The 19,290-nt window shown below is 39.6% G+C and overlaps 1 protein-coding gene across 5 annotated transcripts in view; it reads right to left on the bottom strand.

Moving 5' to 3' along the window:
• ZRANB3 (zinc finger RANBP2-type containing 3) overlaps positions 1–19,290 on the bottom strand; it is a 65,701-nt gene that overhangs the window by 19,279 nt on the left and 27,132 nt on the right. For all 5 annotated transcript variants that reach the window (XR_013537163.1, XM_072984144.2, XM_072984130.2 and 2 more), the window contains 8 exons: positions 17,473–17,558; positions 15,917–16,088; positions 14,249–14,371; positions 11,924–12,043; positions 10,429–10,548; positions 8,024–8,203; positions 4,948–5,100; positions 3,467–3,899 (listed from right to left, as the gene is read on the bottom strand). Coding sequence is in view for 4 of the 5 variants with exons in the window: in XM_072984144.2 (XP_072840245.2) it covers positions 3,467–3,899; positions 4,948–5,100; positions 8,024–8,203; positions 10,429–10,548; positions 11,924–12,043; positions 14,249–14,371; positions 15,917–16,088; positions 17,473–17,558 (1,387 nt within the window). In the remaining variant the exon portion in view is untranslated. The remainder of the gene's footprint in view (positions 1–3,466; positions 3,900–4,947; positions 5,101–8,023; positions 8,204–10,428; positions 10,549–11,923; positions 12,044–14,248; positions 14,372–15,916; positions 16,089–17,472; positions 17,559–19,290) is intronic.

Below are 19,290 nucleotides of genomic sequence, written 5' to 3'. Positions count from 1 at the left end.
TGGTGGGATGTCACACCAACAAAGATGAAATGATCGCTCTCCCAAACACAGCACTGAGTTTAGCCCTGATGCCCAGCCTATAATGCCTGATGGATGTCAAAGGCTGCGACCATGTTGCTGCTTTGCAAATGTCTCTTAACTGTATCCTTTTGTGGAAGGCTGTGGAAGCTGCAACAGCTCTGGCCGAGCGTCCTTTCAATGAGTCAGGGACTGGTCTCTTTGCTAGCTGGTAAGACAACTTGATTGTGTTCACAAGCAACTTTGATAACAGTTGGGGACTGATAGGTTCACCCATTTTGAACCTTGAGGGCTACCAAATAATCTGTTGGACTTTCGGTAATGTTTGGCTCTGGAGATGTAGAAGGCTAAGCTCTTCAGCCATCCAATGTATGAAGGGCTTTCTTGAATTCTGTTGTAGATGACAGAAGGAAAGTTGGAAGAATAAGAGGCTAATTGAAAGTCTGACACCACCTAGGTAAGAATGATGTGTCAGGAAAAATAGTGACCTTGTCCTTATGAAACTGTAGGAAAAGTGGGTCATGTAGGACAGCGTACAACTCACTTGCACTACATGCTGGAGTGATGGTCACCAGGAAAGCTGTTTTGAAGGCAAGAAGTATCTGGGCCGCCGTAGCCATCAGCTCAAAGGGCAATTTCATAAGATGGTTAAGCACAAGAGAAAGCGATCATTGTCTGGAATGTGTGTGTGTCCCACACATGGACACTGGCGGAATGGAGGTTTGTTGAGAAAGGGAGCCTATGGCCTGCAGAGGCAGCATTTGATTGTCTGGGAATGTCAGTTTCTAATAACAACTTTTGAAAGCTGATGATGGTGCTGGTAGGTTTGGGTTTGGTGTCCCTCACTGAAGTAATATGTATGTCTGTCATTGAGGGAAAATTTGCTGGCACAGACAACACACTTTTTGAAAGGGCCCACCAGGGCCATAGAAAGATGGGACGACTTCAGACGATGGACATAAAAGTAAGTTTAGAGGTATAAAATGGGGGAGGGGAAGGCTCTAGAAACATGTTCCAAAAAACTTCCTCAGCGGCAGCTAAAGCGAATTGAGGGATAATTGTTAGGTGCAGGGACATGTGCAATGGAGGAGAGCTGCCCTCATGGCCTTTTTGCTTTGAGTTCTAGAATGTTCTAACAAGTTTCATGCAGGCCCAGAAACACCCACCTGTGTGATTCCCAGAGACTACAACAAAGAACTGCAATTAGACCTCCTTCATATATCAAGAGATGAATAATACAACACTGCTGACTGGAGTTACATTATCATAGTAAATCTTACACCCTATCCTCCTTACAAAATCTACCAGCTTATCCTGAAGAGAAGAACTATTCATTTAACCAATATGTCAAACAATTCTCAAAGGAGAAAGTAAAAGGCAAACCTCGGTATATGCTCCCCTTCTAATTTAAAGAATAGTTCTGGGCATGATAATGCCGTGCAAATATAAAGTTATACCCAGCAAGCATTATACTCAGCTACTAAAGCAGAACTGTCATTTTATTTCGCTTTTGGAACTGTAGTCCCTGCCTAGATTAGGAAGTTTTGATCTAGACATGGGAAAGGTGGAGCAGAAGCCTCCTCCATTATTTTGATTCAAGCTGGACATATTCTGCATCTGTGACCACTGGAACTCTCCTCTAGTGTGCATATGACCTCCTAACCTGATGTACCTTCATCTGGATATTCCTTCCAACATTGTAAAACATGCCTCAGGCACCTACCACAGAAATACCGTTGGTAATGAATGCAGCTGTGTGTTAATTTTACCCCACTGTTTAAGCAAAGAGGAAAAATAATTACTATTCAGTCTACCTTTTTGCAGACATTTTAAAAACCTTTTAACATCTCTAACACCACATAACAGGAATTGAGTCATTGCCCTTATTTGCATAACTAAATTTAGACCTGGGTAGATAGGCTGATGCTAGTTGAGCCCAAGAAAACCAGGACCTTTTATCTCATCTCTCAACCCCATAAGCAAAAACCTTCCTTTTCCAGACGCGAAGCATCTTACAAAGTCGCCACAGATCCCACCTCAGTGCCTACACGATTTGAATATTTAAAGGGCATGCATAACTCTGACTACGCATCTATTAAACATGCTCATTTAGCACTCATTTAGCACTAAGTGGCAGGTACTTCAGTTGATACAGCTTGAACACATGGTTCTAAATCTCGTTAGGAAAAAAGCATCACTTTCAAGGAAGAGATCTATAGGCTTTGACCCCCTTAAAGCGCCAGTTTTTCATTGGTACTAAAGTATTCATTGTAAAGCAGTCCTCTACCAGTGTCAGGCTTGTGTATTAATTAGGACACTTGGTGACACTCTGTGCAGCAGTGGTTCCCAACCTTGGATCCCCAAATATTCTTAATAAAACTCCCAGAAGCTGTGCTGGTCAGGATTTCTGGGAATTGTAGTCCAAGAACATCTGGGGACCTAAGGTTGAGAACCACTGCTGTACAGGAGACATGTTATAAATACATGTACATATAAAATTCAGATTTTAGAAAATGCAGCTTTTTGTACTCACTGGAATATGGCAATAAAATGAGCGTTATATCTGAACTGTAAACTGTGGTTAATCTTAACTATGGCTTGTTGAAACAAGCTAAATTCCCAGGCTAGTTGGGATCTGGTTTGTATCAATAAACCATAATTAAGGCTAACCATTTCTGCAGTCAATGTAAAACAGAAGCAAATATTTCTGGTCTCCATGTTGTGGCCAAGCCATTGGAGAGAAGGGTATATCAGCTGAAGCTCATTTGTGTAATGCTAAACCATAGTTTAGAATTATTCCTGAATAAAGCTTTCATATCTAGAACACAAGAGCAAAGGAAAGAAAAGAAAGTGTAAAATTATTTTTTTAAAAAAAAATCTCAGGGACATCAGTGGCTAAATCCAACAGTTCCAACCAAAACACCCCACTGACTGAACAATTATGCAAGTCCTAGCGATTCAATGGGTCTAGTTTAGATTTTTTAAAAAATGGTTTTAACTCAAGATATAAAGTATTTGGTGTGCCTTCAAAGTGAATTTCCAGGACATTTTTCTATCATGTGCCTAGGTAGGTGGATCAAGGGAAGTGACCAGAACGGGGGGTGGGGAAGGACAACTTGTTGGGAACTGTATATTATCCAAAGAGAATCTATACAAGGAGCTATGGGAACTGGACCACAGTAGAACTAGTTCCATTATGAAGCATTAAATTTACTTCTTGATGACATCAGAAACATCCACTGGCATACTACAATTTATGGCATATTACCTCTTTTGACCAAAGTAAACCTTTTAAGATTAATAGCTACTAGAAGAATATGTACAGATCTACTAAATGAATGTTCTTTAGAATATACCACATATGAAGTGCTTTTGAGTGCGATTTTTTTAAAAAGAGCATTAAAAAATTTAAAATTGTACCTTAAGAGCAGCATAGGGATTTACTTACTGTTTCTTTTCCGAGGAGATTCACATATTTCACAATAAGGCAGCAATGAATTATTACTGTAAGTGCAAAGACTGCAGTGCCAGACAGTTTCCGAAGTAGGTCTTTTGCTCAGATTAGATAATGGAGAACCAAAATCCCCCGGGGTAGTTTCGTTGGTGAACAAACAGTTTGTTTTTCTCGACAAAGATTTGTGTTCTTTCTTAGGAAAATGCCTTGGAGTTGATGGTTCTAAAGCTTTTGGTCTTTTCGATTCTCTACAAAATACATCTCTATCAGTTATTTCCGGGGCAAGGTCTGAAGATCCACCGTTCACCAAGTCTTCTTCTTTGAAGTCTTGACAAGACGTATCACCAGAATCCATTTTTCGTTTTCGTTCTGTATTAGGTTTCGGTGAAAAGAAAGCACGAATATCATGCTGCTTCTCCTTTTCAAACTAGGGCAGAGGAGAAAGAAACATAATTAACATAGGGAGATTTTTTTTACTATATATACCTCTTCATGTCTTCTATTGCTTTTTTTTAATACAGTATTTTGCAATTTTGATCCTTTAATAAATATTGACTTTTTAAAAAAAAATTAAAATGCATGCTGTGAAGAGACAATGGACATATTAAGAAGTGGCAGTAAGAGAAAGGGGGTGTCTGTGGACAGAGGCGGGCAGTGATACCTTTTTGAGGCTACAATATCACAAATATGAAATATCACAAACATGAGCTAGCTTTTGACTCTGCGTAAGCCGTCATCAAGGTGGGCACTACAGAGCAGGGGGTAGTGCAGAAGAAACATAAACGTTCCAAAAATCATGGCCAGATACGCAGGCTAAGTTTTGCAATTCAAAGCAAGTTCCAAAATGGCTGCAGAAATAGCTCAGAGATGGTAGATTGCAGGTTCTTGTTAAACAAAAGACTGTCAGTCACCTGCTACATTTGACCATGGATTTCGCAACATGTACATTTTTTTTCTGCCTGTTCTGTCATGCCTAACCCAGTGAAGTCTCACGCAGACTCAAAAGCTAGCTAACGTCTGCATTTTTTTAGTGGTCTAAGAAATGGCACCAACTAGCTTTAGCTTCAGATTGTTTATACGGACCACATAGACTTTTTCTCCTTTTCTAGAGATATATGTGGTTATTTTGAGAGGGAGAGGGAAAAATGAGGAGTTTTAGAAGAGATACAAGAATCACAGAAACTTTATGTTTGATACTTAGCCAGCCTATTTAAATTTTGTTCAAGGCTTGAAAATAAAGATTGAGTATGGTTATGTATTAGATTAGTTCTCTAATTTTTCAAAGTACTTTTTCTTAAATCAAGTGAAGCAATGATTCAGATTTGGCCAAATGCAGGTAATGCAAACATTTATACAATGACCTATGAACACATGTACTTCTGAGCCTGCATATTAGAACAGGAAGCCAAAGTACACTGAAAACAGAGCGCTAGTCTTAGAAACGGAGAAAAAAGTCTTTATCTGTGCATGCGTACATTGGTGAACAAGACCTCGTCCTTCATCTCACTTAGACTTTCATTTGGAATCCAAGCTTCTGCAAAATTGAGGAAATCCCATTTCTCTTTGTCACCTTCTTGAGTGTGCAATTTTTCTTTCTTGCCATTTAGCGTGGTGCCTGTAACTTTAGCCTGCATGTAGAAGAACGAATAAAAGATTTCATTTTGGAACACTGACTCCCTCACCGCCTAACACTACTTCCAGACTAGTTAATACAAAAAACTAGCCAGTTTCTCTCCACTTTTGATTTCCACCTGCTGAAGAACTGATGTATTTTACTCCTAAGTGTGAAGACAGAGCTGGGTAACAGGTAAAGTTCATACTCTGCAAAATGGGTCTTCAACCATTGTTTGGGTCTTCAACCCATTCATCCACCTTAGGGACACTTTCAGGTGCAACAAAAAACCATTAAAAAAACTTACTGCTCCTACTTGAAGGCCTGCAGCCTCCTCTTCAGATCAAGATGGGATGTAGATTTCCGCATCAGTCAGTTTTCCCGCCTCCTCCTGTATGCCACCCACCCCACGCTTTAAATTCACCACAGTGATATTTGTAGAGCGAGTTGCTAATTTGTTAAAACTAGCTTTTAGTAAAGCAGGCTCTGAAGAGATTTATTCAGAAGTGGTTGTTTTTATTTTATGAAGCGGTTGTTTTTATTCTTGTAAATTTAGGAATATATGCTGCAAAGCAAGAGCTACATGAATTAAAATAAAATTCGAGAGACCAAATTTTACTTAAAACTAATGTAAAACACCTAGAAGATCTAAAACAAGGCTAGATCTTTGCCTTGTTTTCAATGTGAAACCCATATCTTCAAAGGAGCCTTGTAAATAAGTGCACTAACATTATTAGCCTGCAACAACAACAGCAGCAGCAGCAGCAACAACAACAACAACAACAACAACAATAATAATAATAATAATAATAATAAATTTTACTAGCCTGAAAAAAGAGTCTAATTTTTAAAAAACTACTATTAAGACAGTGAGCCGAAGAGAAATGATTCACTTTGTCCATGATAAGCCTAGAGTTAACTTCTGTTATGGAAACAGTCTGACCTTCTCTCCCCAGTCAGCCAGTCAGCTTGTAATCCATAAATCTAGATACACTGTAATAATATAGTAATTATCATGAATTATAATATAACAATATAACAGTCTTGCCACAAGTTTTTCTTTTTCTTCTTCTTTTGATAAATATAAGGCTGTTCTACTGCCACAAGACTCAAAGGAAGATTCATTCTGGTTGTAATTTAAGAAGCACAATAAATCCAAGTTTGAAATTCAATAAAGGTCAACTCAGTTGTGCTCCACTTGCCATGTTTATTTACCTATTGAAAGTGCTTTTACCCAGCTCTTCAGCTGAAAAAGAACTCCCAGAGTGGCATACCTAAGATCAATAAATCCTTGCCTTTGCATTATGACCTGTAAGATATAACACATAAACAAACAAAAAAACAAAGGGAAGGAAGGTAGAAAACAAGGAACAGATGCATCCTTGTTTAGGGCCCAAAACACAAACATTTGCTCATTTCAACAGAATTTCAATTAAGACTGGCCCGAATCCTCCTAGTAGTCATATAAAGTCTGTGCAACTAGCCACAAATAACTTATAAGGTACAGTATGTGCGTGTCAGCCATATGCCTGGTTGCACACCCAGATGAGCTCCAGCACTCCATCAATTCACTGCAGCAAGTTACAGACATCTTATTTATTTGTTTATTTTAATTATTTATTTTAAATATTTTTTACTCTGCCTTTCTCCTAAAAAGGACTCAGGAGGCTGAAAGCAACAAAAATGAACAATACAAAAGCTAAAAGCAACACATTATTACAGTATTCAACAAATTTCGTATTAAAAGCAATACTAAAAACACATTAAAAGTAAACAAAAACAGAGTAGTCCCAATAAAAAAAAAATCTTGGACAGCCCGTCATTAAAGGAAAACCCTTCCTGAAGAGAAAGGGATCTGTCTTGCAGAAGGACAGCAAAGGATGTTGAAGTCCAAGCCAAGGCAACTTGAACACCACCCTCGAGACTAGCTCAGCCATCACAGGCAGAGAGAGTGTCAAACGGACGGGTGGGATGGCACACCAACAAAGCTGCTATTCCCTCCGGAGCTCTCATTTTCAGATTCAAACCTGGAAAACTGGGGGACAGGATACCTGATGAGGGGAATGGAACCACAAGAGACCACTGCAACGCCACCTTCCCGTCCCTGGTCTTGTCTGCTGCTGCACAGAAAATCCTGGTGGACAAAGCTAAGATTTACACCCACAACCTCATTCAACTAAGTGTCTGCAATGCGAGCCAGGTTGGCATGTTCATTCCGGATCAAGTCCTGGATGTCTGTTCTCTTCCCATTGACTGGCCTTATTGTGAATACTGATAGGAGTCCAGCCGTTGTCTTTTGACACACAATCTACGTCTTTCTTCCCAAAAATGGGTATTTCCATGATTATATTTATTTATTTATTTATTTATTTATTTATTTATTTATTTATTTATTTATTTATTTAATTTATATGCCGCCCACACTACCCAAAGGTCTCTGGGCGGCTTACAGCATTTAAAATACAATAAAGATATGTACAATTAAAATAAAATTAAAATACAATTAAAATTGCCATCAGACCCACAGCTAATATTATTTCAGTTAAAAGCCTTCTGGAACAGGAAGGTTTTGACCTGGCGCCGAAATGTCATCAGTGTCGGCGCCAGACGAATCTCAGTCGGGAGGGCATTTCATAGTCTGGGGGCAGCTGCTGAAAAGGCCCTTTGTCTACAAGCCGTCCCTCTTACCTCCTTGAGGGACGGCTCTTTCAAAAGGGCCCCCTGGCTAGATCTTAACTGCCGGGTAGGCTCATATGGAACGAGGCGGTCCTTCAGGTATCCAGGGCCCAAGCCGTTTATAGAAGAAACCCAGGCAAAAAAATCAACTGAGGAAAGAGATGTCAGATTCTGGAAGACACAGCCGTCAGAAGGCAAGGAGATACCAAGAGAGGTATCCGAGATTGGTGGCAACGGCCACTACTGAGGTGGTTGAGCCTTACCTTCCGGTTCAGCATTGCCCACATAAGAGTGTCCATCGTTCCATTTGCAATAAGATAATGGATATTCACAGAACTGCACTGCCCAATCCGATGTGCTCTATCTTCTGCTTGTTTAATGTGTCCAGGATCCCAATACAATTCAGCAAAAACGACATGAGTAGCAGCCGTAAAAGTTAAACCCTAAATATAGAGAAGAAACAAAGGTATGCTTGATTATCTTTCTAAAAGGGATACATCGGGTAGACAACCAACTAAATCCTCAGACTGTTGCAGAGCTGCACAATCCAAATGGTTTGGAAGGTTCTTCATGGGCAGCGAGGTCCAGCCTGGGAAGCACAGATAGCAAAACGGTGAAGGTGTTTCGTTGCAATGCTAGAGAACACCACTCGGCTTTCGGTTTTGCTTCTCAAAGATTTTCCCATCTGGAAATAGTGACAGGCAGGGACAAGAAATTAGGACAAAACACATTTGCAGTTCCTTCCTTCTGACAACCTCTTAGGGACAGAAATGGGAGTTTCTGATGGGCCTCTGGGTGATTCAGATGCCTAATCATTTCACACGGCCTCCTACATACTACTGAAATATATCCACTTCCAAAGTCAAGACTTCCCAGCCTTGTTGGGCCACAATGGTACATCAAGCATCCTTTCTTTGGATAATAAGACCATGATACTTCCAGGTACCAACTCGATCCTTTATATTATCTAATACTGTTCTGGGGTCCTGAACAAAGGAGTTCTATGGGTTCTCTACTTGATCTGCTTTTGGAAATTCTTAGCTTGTTGCTGGTTTCCGCACACATACACACACCCAGTGACACTTGCCCACCAATCTCTTGTTATAGGCAAGGAAAGCTATTTTCATGCTGATATTGAAGATCCTTCTTAATGAACCTTCAATTATCGTTATATGCCAACCCGTTGCTTCCAATATATAGAAACCCAATGAATGGATTAATAATTTCCAAAAGAACCAATTATGAATAGCTCTGCTTAGATTTTCCACATCAAAGTCCATTGTTTCCTTAAGTAAGTCAATATATCTCATGTCATAGCTACTTCTTTCCTACTGCCAATTTTCCTAATATCATGTTTTTTTTCCCCAGTGAGTCCTTTCTTAAAAAAGAGACTCAGTGGAAATTCTGTTACACAGTTAGGCAAATGATGTAACTTTTACAAGTGAATTGCTGTAAGTTAATAAACCTCTGGAGGCACTGATTGCATGCTGAGTCATGCATCCACATTTAAGTTATGATGTGCAGAAGGAGTTCAGCCAACATGTTCAAAGCACAAGAACCTCAGTTCAGTCACTTTAGCTTCAAGTGCTTGATTTTTCCTAGAACCCACTTATTTGGCTTTCATGCAGTTCATGCTATCAATTTCTTCCTAGTCAACATGTTCTGTAGTCATTATTTTTGTCTTCTTAACATTCAGTTGTAACCCTGCTTTTCCATGTTCTATTTTAATTTTCCTTAATCATTCAAAGTCACTGCTTGAAATGACTTCAACAACCTGTTAATTATCTCAGTAAAAATATGTTTTGAAAAATCTCTGATTTTGGTTTTCTTTTCTTTTCTTCCCTCCTAGGTACATGACAAGGGTGAGGTACTAACTAGTCTGACGTTGGAAAGTATGGTCCTGAGTATTAATATCATTCAATATCAGGTTTCTGGGACAGTTCTTCTAGAATGGCAGCAGCTTGTCCTCTGACAGGATAGAGCCAGCACTGGGGTTCACAGAGTTCCCCCAGGACCCGAGCAAAATTTCTCCGGTCATTTGGGTTATAGAACAGCTTATCCCATAGACAAGGAGAAACAATTTGCAGACTTTGCAGAGACATGTCTCCTGAGCAAGGAGCATACCAAAGCAGGAATGTATCCTCACAGCAATAGCCACCAAATTATAGGAAATTGCTACCCATTGCAGACTGAGTTGGGAAAAATTAAAAATGAAAGCATTTGTGCAAAAACTTTACAAGTTGTTCATACTAGCATCTACTCCACAATGTCACTAAAAATAGGTCCAGGTGCTACAATTAGCTTAGAAAATAGAGAAGAAAAATGTTGAATAGCTTGGATCCTAAGTTGTTCCCATAAGCAGCAGAAGAGAATAGAAAGTTTTGCTGACTGCCCTTATCTCCCAATAGATCACTTCCCATGGCATTCCCATTATCAGAGAAATGTAGGATGGGAGTAGCTGGGAGAATTAGCAAGCATTACACCCTTGCTGCTTCCATCAACAGAGTGTCCTGTGAACATTCTGTTTTCCACAGTGTAGCTGTCAATTCACTGAACCTACTCTTCCATGTACCAGAAGGTAAAAAATTGTCAGTGGCTATACCAAGAACTGTTCAAATGCTGCAAGCACTAATACTGGAAAAACTGAGAATGGAGTATATTTTCTTACCTGGCCAGCAGCCTGAATGCTCAAAATGGCCACTCTAGTATCTGGGTCCTTCTGAAACTGATTAACAAGATTTACTCTTTCTGCAGAAGGCACACTTCCATCTATACGAATGTATCGGACCTGTGATGTAAATAAAAAGACCCAACAAATAATCACTTAAAGGGTGAATCTTTGGCTTTAAAACAAGTTAAATGACTAAAGAAGACGATCTCTTGATCCACCAGGATTTCTCCACCTTGGGAAGATTGGGGTCATCATGTCTGCTCTTCTCATTTCAGATGGAGGTCACTGGCTAAAATGCCATCAGTGTACATTTATTTAATTTTATGACATAAAACAAGTACACCTGCTTTTCAGAGTAGTCCCCAAATCAATAAAACTGGGAAATTCCTGACCTCAGGCTTACCATCTAGGAAAATGAGAGGCAAAACATAAAAGAACAGAGGAACGGTGACAGAAAAGGAAAATGTGCTCCATCAATTCTTAATGTTGCAGGTTCTTCCAGTGATCATCTGTAATGATGAAAGGACCCAGGTGATGAGGGTCTCCCTTATGCAGATCAGCTGAAATGGATATAACTTACAGAGAGAAGGAGCCAAATGTTGTTGGTCTTTCAGCTGCTAACATGGAAAGGCCCTGCTTCCTGTCTCCCTTACAACCTGATGGATTGACAGCAGGTTAACAGTTGGAGGTCTAATGAGCCACCCTTTTCGGGAAGGCTGATAGTGGCTCATCTTTCCTTCTCCGCTCCCGCTGCATATGTACATCAACCTGACACAATGCAACTCTCCATTATGGGGATGTTCTAATATATCGCTCAACATACAAAGTGGAGGCTAAGATAAACAAGGGGTGACAAATATTATTATTATTTAAGTTAGATTTACTTGAGTTTTATTACACTAAAGTACAGAATAGAGAATTGTGCAAAAGGATTCACAGGTAACCTTAGAGAATAAAATGGAGTCAAAATTTCCTGAAGCTAAAGCTGTTACGTGTACAATATGAGTACGGCGCCCAAGATGCTATCAATGCAAACTTGTTAAATTGACTTCTAAGTCCTTTAACCAAAAGAAAAAGTGGGGAGGGGGGAGAGAAAAAAAGAAAGGAAAAGGAAAATGTGCAGGTTTATGGACTGATAATAAGATTCTTAAAGGTGGTCTAAACCAAATAAAATTTCAGACAGACAGCTGTTTTGGTCTGTTCTAGGAGCAACAAAAACAAACCCTGAAGCATTTTCAGGACTAACAAATTTATTTCAGTGCAAGCTTCTGTAGATGATAGTCCACTTCTCCAGACAAATCAACCACTACATTTGGACCTTGGGTTCAAATGCAGTGCCTTTGAATATATATCTTATGGCTCGGATATTGTGTTTTATGTGTCAAAAAAGTGGATTGCAATTCGCAAAAGTTTACACCAGAATATGGAAAGTGGTCTTAAAGGTGCTTCAGTAGCTTAGTTTTTGTTATAACCCAATAAAAAGGATGCTTACCTTGCTCTCTATCACTGCTTCTGTACATGCCTGAAGCATACTTAAGTGATGAGCAAAGACTAGAAACTTCAATGTGTCATTCTCTAGGAGCATTTTTATGTAATCCTTCACTGCTCCAGCCTGAAGCAAGCAAGGCATATTGGAATTTTGTTAAAAGAGAAAGGGAAACATTAAAGGACAAAACAATTTATGTGTTGACGTAAATAATAACACTGTGTCAATACAAAATGTTACATTTTCTGTTAAGAAAAGATCTATTAATGTGATTTGTGCTAATAAAAATCAATGGCTGAAATCTTGTTTATGCAGCTCGTGTCACATAAGGCTGCTGATGTCACCAGCTGCAGCATATATTTTTCAGAAACAAAGCATGATCAATTTCTTCTCTGAGAGTCCCAAGGCTCTTGCAGAACTCCTTTAATTGTCAGAAAGTTGGCAAGGGTGAGGAGGAGTTTCTAATTACTGAAAATTGCCTTTGCCAGGATTGGTGCTGCTGATTTTCGGTAACTAAAGATTCCATCCTGCATCCCATGGCCTCCAACAGTTCCCTGGCAATCAAAGGAACAGGAGCCTAAAGAAAGACCTTTGAGGGAGAAGTCAGAAATGTATTGTCTCCAAAAAGACTACTACACCTGATGATGCCATCAAGTGTTACCCCGATTCCCCAAAAATAAGACCTAACCTGAAAATAAGCCCTAGTATGATTTTTCAGGATGATCGTAATATAAACCCTACCCCCAAAATAAGCCCCAGTGAAGTGAAATCCTGCCCTCCACCATTGTGTAGCAACCAGAAGATGACAGGACTGTATTTGAATGTAGTTGTAGAATGGTACATGGGAAAAAAACATCTCCTGAAAATAAGCCCAAATGCGTTTTTGGAGCAGAAATTAATATAAGACCCTGTCTTATTTTCGGGGAAACATGGTATAAGGCGTAACTGATGCAACAAGATTTCAGTCAATCTATGGCACCATATTATCCTTCAAGGATGCCTTACACAAGTGTATGTACGACAACACAGATGTGAGCTGAAGGCTTATCTGAAGGTGTCTTGTGCAAGGCATTTTATTTATTTATTTATTTATTTATTTATTTATTTATTTATTTATTTATTTATTCATATCCCGCCTATCTAGTCGATATGACCACTCTAGGCGGCTTACAGAGTCATAATACTATAATAATAAAATAATAATAATAATAATAATAATAATAATAAAAATAATAATAATAATAAAAATAAAAATAAAAATAATAATAATAATAATAATAATAATAATAATAATAATAATAATAATAATAATAATAATAATAATAATAATAATAATAAAAAAAGAGTTATTACATGAAATAGTAAAAGCTTTAAGATGGGAAAGAAAAATGAAAAATAAACTACAAAGAAAAAAAGGAGAGAAACAGATATTAACTGGAGGGGAAGGCCTGCCTGAACACGCAGGTTTTAGTTGGTTTTTAAAAATACCCAGTGAGGGGGCCACACAAATCTCCGGAGGGAGATTGTTCCAGAGGCGAGGATTTCTATTTGCACAAAGGTGAGTGTAGTTTCTAACAACCCCCCATTGTTTCAGAGTTCACTGCACAGATCGCACACTATTTCCAAGGATCACAGATCTTCAGAATTAATTTGGTTTAAATTCCCCTTTAATTCTGCAGATCTTAGGGAAGAAATCTCTTCTCCTTTATCTTTTGTTTTCTCTGTTGCTTCTTTGGAATGATTATTAAAAGAGCAATCTCTGTCCCCTCGCGCAAATTGCTGAAAGCTTTCAGTTGTGATTCTGATCCTCTGTCACCTTTTCTTTTGTTTCCCACCGACACAAAAAATTTTAAGCATTTCCTGAGAGTTGCCTGATGCTCAACGGGAAGGGCAATCCAGTGAGAGGCTCTCCTCCGTACAGTCTAGTGGGTAGAAAGAGTGTCCTTGAAGAAAACAATGGTAGTAGAAAAACATCTCTTTTGCCTTCTGATTTATCCTCTCCTAGTTCCAGAAGTCTGCTGGGGGTTTGTAGACCACTTCTGGGACAAGCAGCCCTAGAATTTTGAAAACCCCATCCCTATTTGCTGAATCAAAACACTTCATAATAACCTGACTAAAAATACCATGTTTCAGACCACTTTCGTGTGCTCACAGTGACTCAAACTTTCTTGAAAGTCTGCGCCATGTGTAAAACAGAAGAGAACATGATACGAGGCAACAACAATTTATGAGAAAAAAATGGAAAGACATGTTCAACCACCACTGAACTGTCCATCTATCAAAAACATAGCTAGAACCATCGTTGAGAATCACAAGATATTTCAGAAGTACCTTGGCGAGGGCAGTTTGTTTAAACATGCGGGTAATTAGGCCCATCACCTGGAGGAAGTCACTTTCTGTAGACTCTGAAGCCCTCCTCAATTTCTCCCATTCTTCGAAGCTAGCATTTAAGTCCTACATGGGAGGAAACAACAATATTTAGAGGCAAAAAAGTGAAAGGGCAAAACAATTACCGTTCCTCTGAATCATGCCCTACTTTTGCTACTGAAAAGAAAAGAGAGAACAATAGTCCCTGAAGTTGGGAGCTTCTTCCCAGAGCTATGACAGTGCAGAGATAGGTCAGTCACATGTTCCTACCAAATATAGAAACCCACGGAAAGCCAGGGACAGAAATAACAATGTGTAAGCATTATAACTCACTGGTCATAAGCCAATGTCCCAAAGCGCAATCCTTTAAATCTCAGAGAACAGAAAACTGCTGAAGAAATCAAAATTGCAATGCAATTTGGACAGTGCTCTACTTTTCAGTGTCTTGCCTGATTATTTCTGCATGTATAATAGTCAAGTGGTACACTATTCTGCCTATTAATTGGAAATCCGAGTGCCGTTTTAGAAACATTAAGGGGTTCGGCTCACAACCAGCAAGACATCCATGGTTTTATCTGACGCAGAAGAAACAATCTCTGAAAAGTACTCAGTGCAAGTCTCAGTCCATAAAATGACATTTTAAAAACTCCGCTGAGCGTCCCGTATTAATTATGTGGCCACTGTTACCACCTCTTTCACGGAGAGCATCTATTCCGGAATTTAATTGGATATAAATCTTTCTCTGCCGTTTTAAGTATTCAGAAGTCTGAGAGTGGAAAAGCACTCTGCCAAAATTATGGCAGTCGGCACAAAAGAAGTCTCTCGTATCTGACTTCTGCCGATGGCTGGATGCCACAATAAGCAAAAACATGTTTAATGAGATGGATCCACACACTCTCTTCCTTGAGTACTGGCAGAAAAACCCAGCAGGTGGGAAATGGCTAGGCTGGCAGTTTTCTGCCATTCCCCTTCCTGCTTGCAGCACTTGCACCACTCCTTATATAGTTCGAAAAGATCTGAAGGATCCAGAGGAGGCACCCGGGGGGGGGGCGTTAGACGAGGGACAAGACAGAACACTACTTTGTCACCACAAGCAAAATTCTGGTGAGTATAAGTTTGGATAAAACCCACTGGTCATAGGGGAGATTAGTAAATGCTGCCACCTCAAACTATGAAGTGCTAATATTTATCTAGAAAAAAAAACATTACCTCTAGAAGGCACCCTCCAGATCCTAAAGTAATAACTAACATCAGAGTTTGCAAAAGTTACTATTTTGGATCCCAGCCGGTAGAATCTTCCGGGCAACGTGGACAGTTGTCATTCTGATCTCTGATCTAAATATACTTCTAGATTTCTTACTGCTTTGCTCCTCGCTGCACTGACGTCTGCTATATCAACATGACATGCATTTTCAGGCTGTACAGAAATTCATTTTTTAGACACACACAGCTTCACGATGGAGGCTGTACAGAACCCACACAGCAAAATGTTTTTGAATATGCCAATTGTTTGCCTGAACAATTCCTGAAGACTTTATACTTATGAAAATGAATTATAGCCATTATTGTTTCAGTTAAAGAGAGCGGTTATTTGCACAAAGCAGAAAGGCAGTTAACAGCACATTAATTTACCGCAGAAGCCGTTTTGGGAAGATCAAAGGGAATTCGCTGTCTGATTTTAGGCGGTAGCTGTGTTAAAACTTCATTTTTCAGTCGCCTTATCATTACATTACTCAGTAAATGGTGCAGCTCATCTAAATTGGAGGCTCCTCTGCAGTCCCACTGTCGTCTTTTACCAAAAAATCTGGAGTGGTCCAAAATAGATGGAAATAGGTCAGCAATTTCAAATCAACATTGGTGATGTTGCACAACAATATTCCACACTCGTGCAAAGACAGGCAAACATAATGCCTCTGTAGGCTAGTGTGCACTCGGGCTGCATTGTACAGCACAGGGTGGACAAACAGCAATGATTTTTAAATTTAACTTTTTAAAATAAGTTTTTAAATTTAAATTGTTAAAAAATAAGACGTCTAAAAATTTAAATTGTGATTTAAATCAATTTTGATTTAAATTAAGTCCACTCTGTTCCAACACAAAGTATGACTCATACTAAGTCAAATATTAGGGGTCAGAATTACAGCTTGAACTGGAAAACAAACAACGCACTTACCTTGACTGTCCTATTTTGCTTTCAGTAACAAAGCTAAGAGTGATTCAGGAAGACAGGAAGTGAGTGTGCTAGCAGAGACATTTCATTCTGGGTCTGGTGAACTTGAAAGAAGCAGTGGCTGGAATACTGTTGGTGCAGCTCTGCACATGTAAGGCCAATGATGCTGTTAGCGACAGCCTTTTATTTTTAACCAAAAGGTTCATAATCTACCCTGCACTTAGGTTCCAAGGCTTTCCAAGAATCTTTTTCAACCTGGGGAAGACTGGGGGGGGGCTTTGGGACAGAGAGTCTTTAATGTCTAAAATCTGTGCTGTTTAAAGAAATAGGAAACTTTTGTTAAAGATAAAATGCCACAACTGATGCCATCACCAGTGCTATGTGTGCAGCGTTGCACAAACAGGATTCTAGCTTCAGGATGCATTAGACCTTAGTTAACCCAGATGTTTTTGGACTGCAACTCCCAGAAGCCTTCATCAGTAACTGTGCCGGCTGGGATTTTTTGGAGTTGCAGTCTAAGAACACCTGGGTTGCCCAAGACTGGGAACCACTCTGTTAGACCAAATGCACTTTTTTGAAAGGATGCTTTATAGCACACATGTTGCAGTATATACATCTTTAAAGATGCTCAGTCCTGTCATTGACAGAATGGTCCTCAAGCTTCCAGCAGTAGCCTCTAATACGAGAGTCAGTATGAGGAAATATGGAGTAGACTTGATGAACCTGAAACAACATATGGTCTCCTTGCATGAGATGTTTTGCAATCCAACCTAAAAAAACTGATGCAACTGAGCTAGGTAAAAAGATTACTGCTATTTTCCTCGAAACAACAGAAATACGTTTCCAAGAGCAAAACTTCTACGCATGGAATAGCAAGAGTAGTGTCTAGTCCTTTTAAAATAAAAAACATTACTCCTCTTTCCTTGTTACAGTGCACAGTTGGAACTGGCTGTTATTTTCAAAATTACAGCACTCAATATACCGGAGGCGTATCATAAAAGTTCTGAAATCAAAGTACCTGATACGTGCATCACAGTATTTTTTTGCATATTCAATCCATGTCCCAAATTTTCTCGGGCAAAGTGCTTCAAGCTGCATGAAAAGCTGCAAACAAAATAATCACAATTGCATGTTAGTAACAAGCCCAGAAATGTAATCACCACCTAAAATCCAATGCATGTCAGTAACAACAATAATTCACCACCTAGGAGTGCAGATGGCAGTGCTCTGCTTGTAAACTATAGGTGCTTCACAAACAAACTTTGTGTGAGTTTTTTTAAAAACAAACAAACCAACAAACTACAGTTGGAGGCTATCTATTCTGTCACAATAATGTGCCACTGTCCCTCTAATCACTTTCCTTGGAGGATATGGGGCTCCTCTATTTCAGCACGATTCCTCTGTCTGATACAAATATTACGCAAGTGTTCTTTACTCCACTTTCATGTTATTCTGATTCAGTTCTTCGGCTTCACGGCATGCAGTAAATAAAATTTGTTAAGACAGAAGACTAATGGTGGTTGCCACAAACCATAACGGTTGGAAATCAGGCATCATACCAGCTTATGATTATTTGAGCACAGGAGGGGAGCAAAAAAACATGTACAGTTGTGTTCAAAATTATTCAACCCCCACTGAAATTGAATGTTTTGGCCATTTTGACATTGATTTTAATCATTCAGTCATCTTGCTTACATTTACATGAAAGAGGCACTTGTAAGTCAGAGAAATATAACCTTAAGTTTATAATGAAATAACCACAAATGTCTTTTCTGTGCTCACATCATTATTAGTTTTTATTCAACCCCCAAGTGACATTCAATCTTAGTACTTAGTACAACATCCTTTTACAGTTATAACAGCTTTTAAACGTGAAGCATAGCTTGACACAAGTGTCTTGCAGCGATCTACGGGTATCTTCGCCCATTCTTCATGGGCAAAAGCCTCCAGTTCAGTCAAATTCTTAGGCTTGCGCACTGCAACTGCTTTCTTTAAGTCCCACCAGAGGGTCTCAATCGGATTTAAGTCTGGTGACTGCGATGGCCACTCCAAAATGTTCCAGCCTTTCCTCTGCAACCATGCTCTAGTGGACTTGGAGGTATGCTTGGGATCGTTGTCCTGTTGAAAGGTCCAACGTCTCCCAAGCCTCAGGTGTGTGGCGGACTGCATCACATTTTCATCCAATATCTCCTGGTACTGAAGAGAATTCATGGTACCTTGTACACGCTGAAGCTTCCCTGTACCTGCAGAAGCAAAACAGCCCCAAAGCATTATTGACCCTCCGCCATGCTTCACAGTAGGCAAGGTGTTCTTTTCGTCATATGCCTTGTTCTTCCTCCTCCAAACATAGCGTTGATCCATGGGCCCAAACAGTTCTAATTTTGTTTCATCAGTCCACAGAACACTATCCCACAACTTTTGTGGTTTGCCCACATGACTTTTTGGCATACTGCAGTCGACTCTTCTTATTCTTGGGAGACAGCAAGGGGGTGTGCCTGGGGGTTCTGGCATGGAGACCTTCATTACGCAGTGTGCGCCTTATTGTCTGAGCTGAAACTTCTATACCCACATCTGACAAATCTTTTTTCAGTTCCTCAGCAGTCACACGGGGACTTTTCACCACTCTACGCTTTAGGTAGCGCACAGCAGTCGAAGTCAGCATCTTCTTTCTTCCACGACCAGGTAGCGTTTCAACAGTGCCCTTTGCCTTGAATTTGCGAATGATGCTTCCTATGGTGTCTCTTGGTATGTTTAACTTCTTTGCAATCTTCTTATAGCCATTGCCCTTCCTGTGAAGACAAATCACCTCTTCTCTTGTCTTCCTGGACCATTCTCT

Source organism: Pogona vitticeps, chromosome 1, assembly GCF_051106095.1.
Source record: "Pogona vitticeps strain Pit_001003342236 chromosome 1, PviZW2.1, whole genome shotgun sequence".
In the NCBI taxonomy this organism is placed as follows: domain Eukaryota; kingdom Metazoa; phylum Chordata; class Lepidosauria; order Squamata; family Agamidae; genus Pogona; species Pogona vitticeps.
Note: the sequence above shows the minus strand (reverse complement) of the source record. Positions and strands in the feature narration are given on the sequence as shown.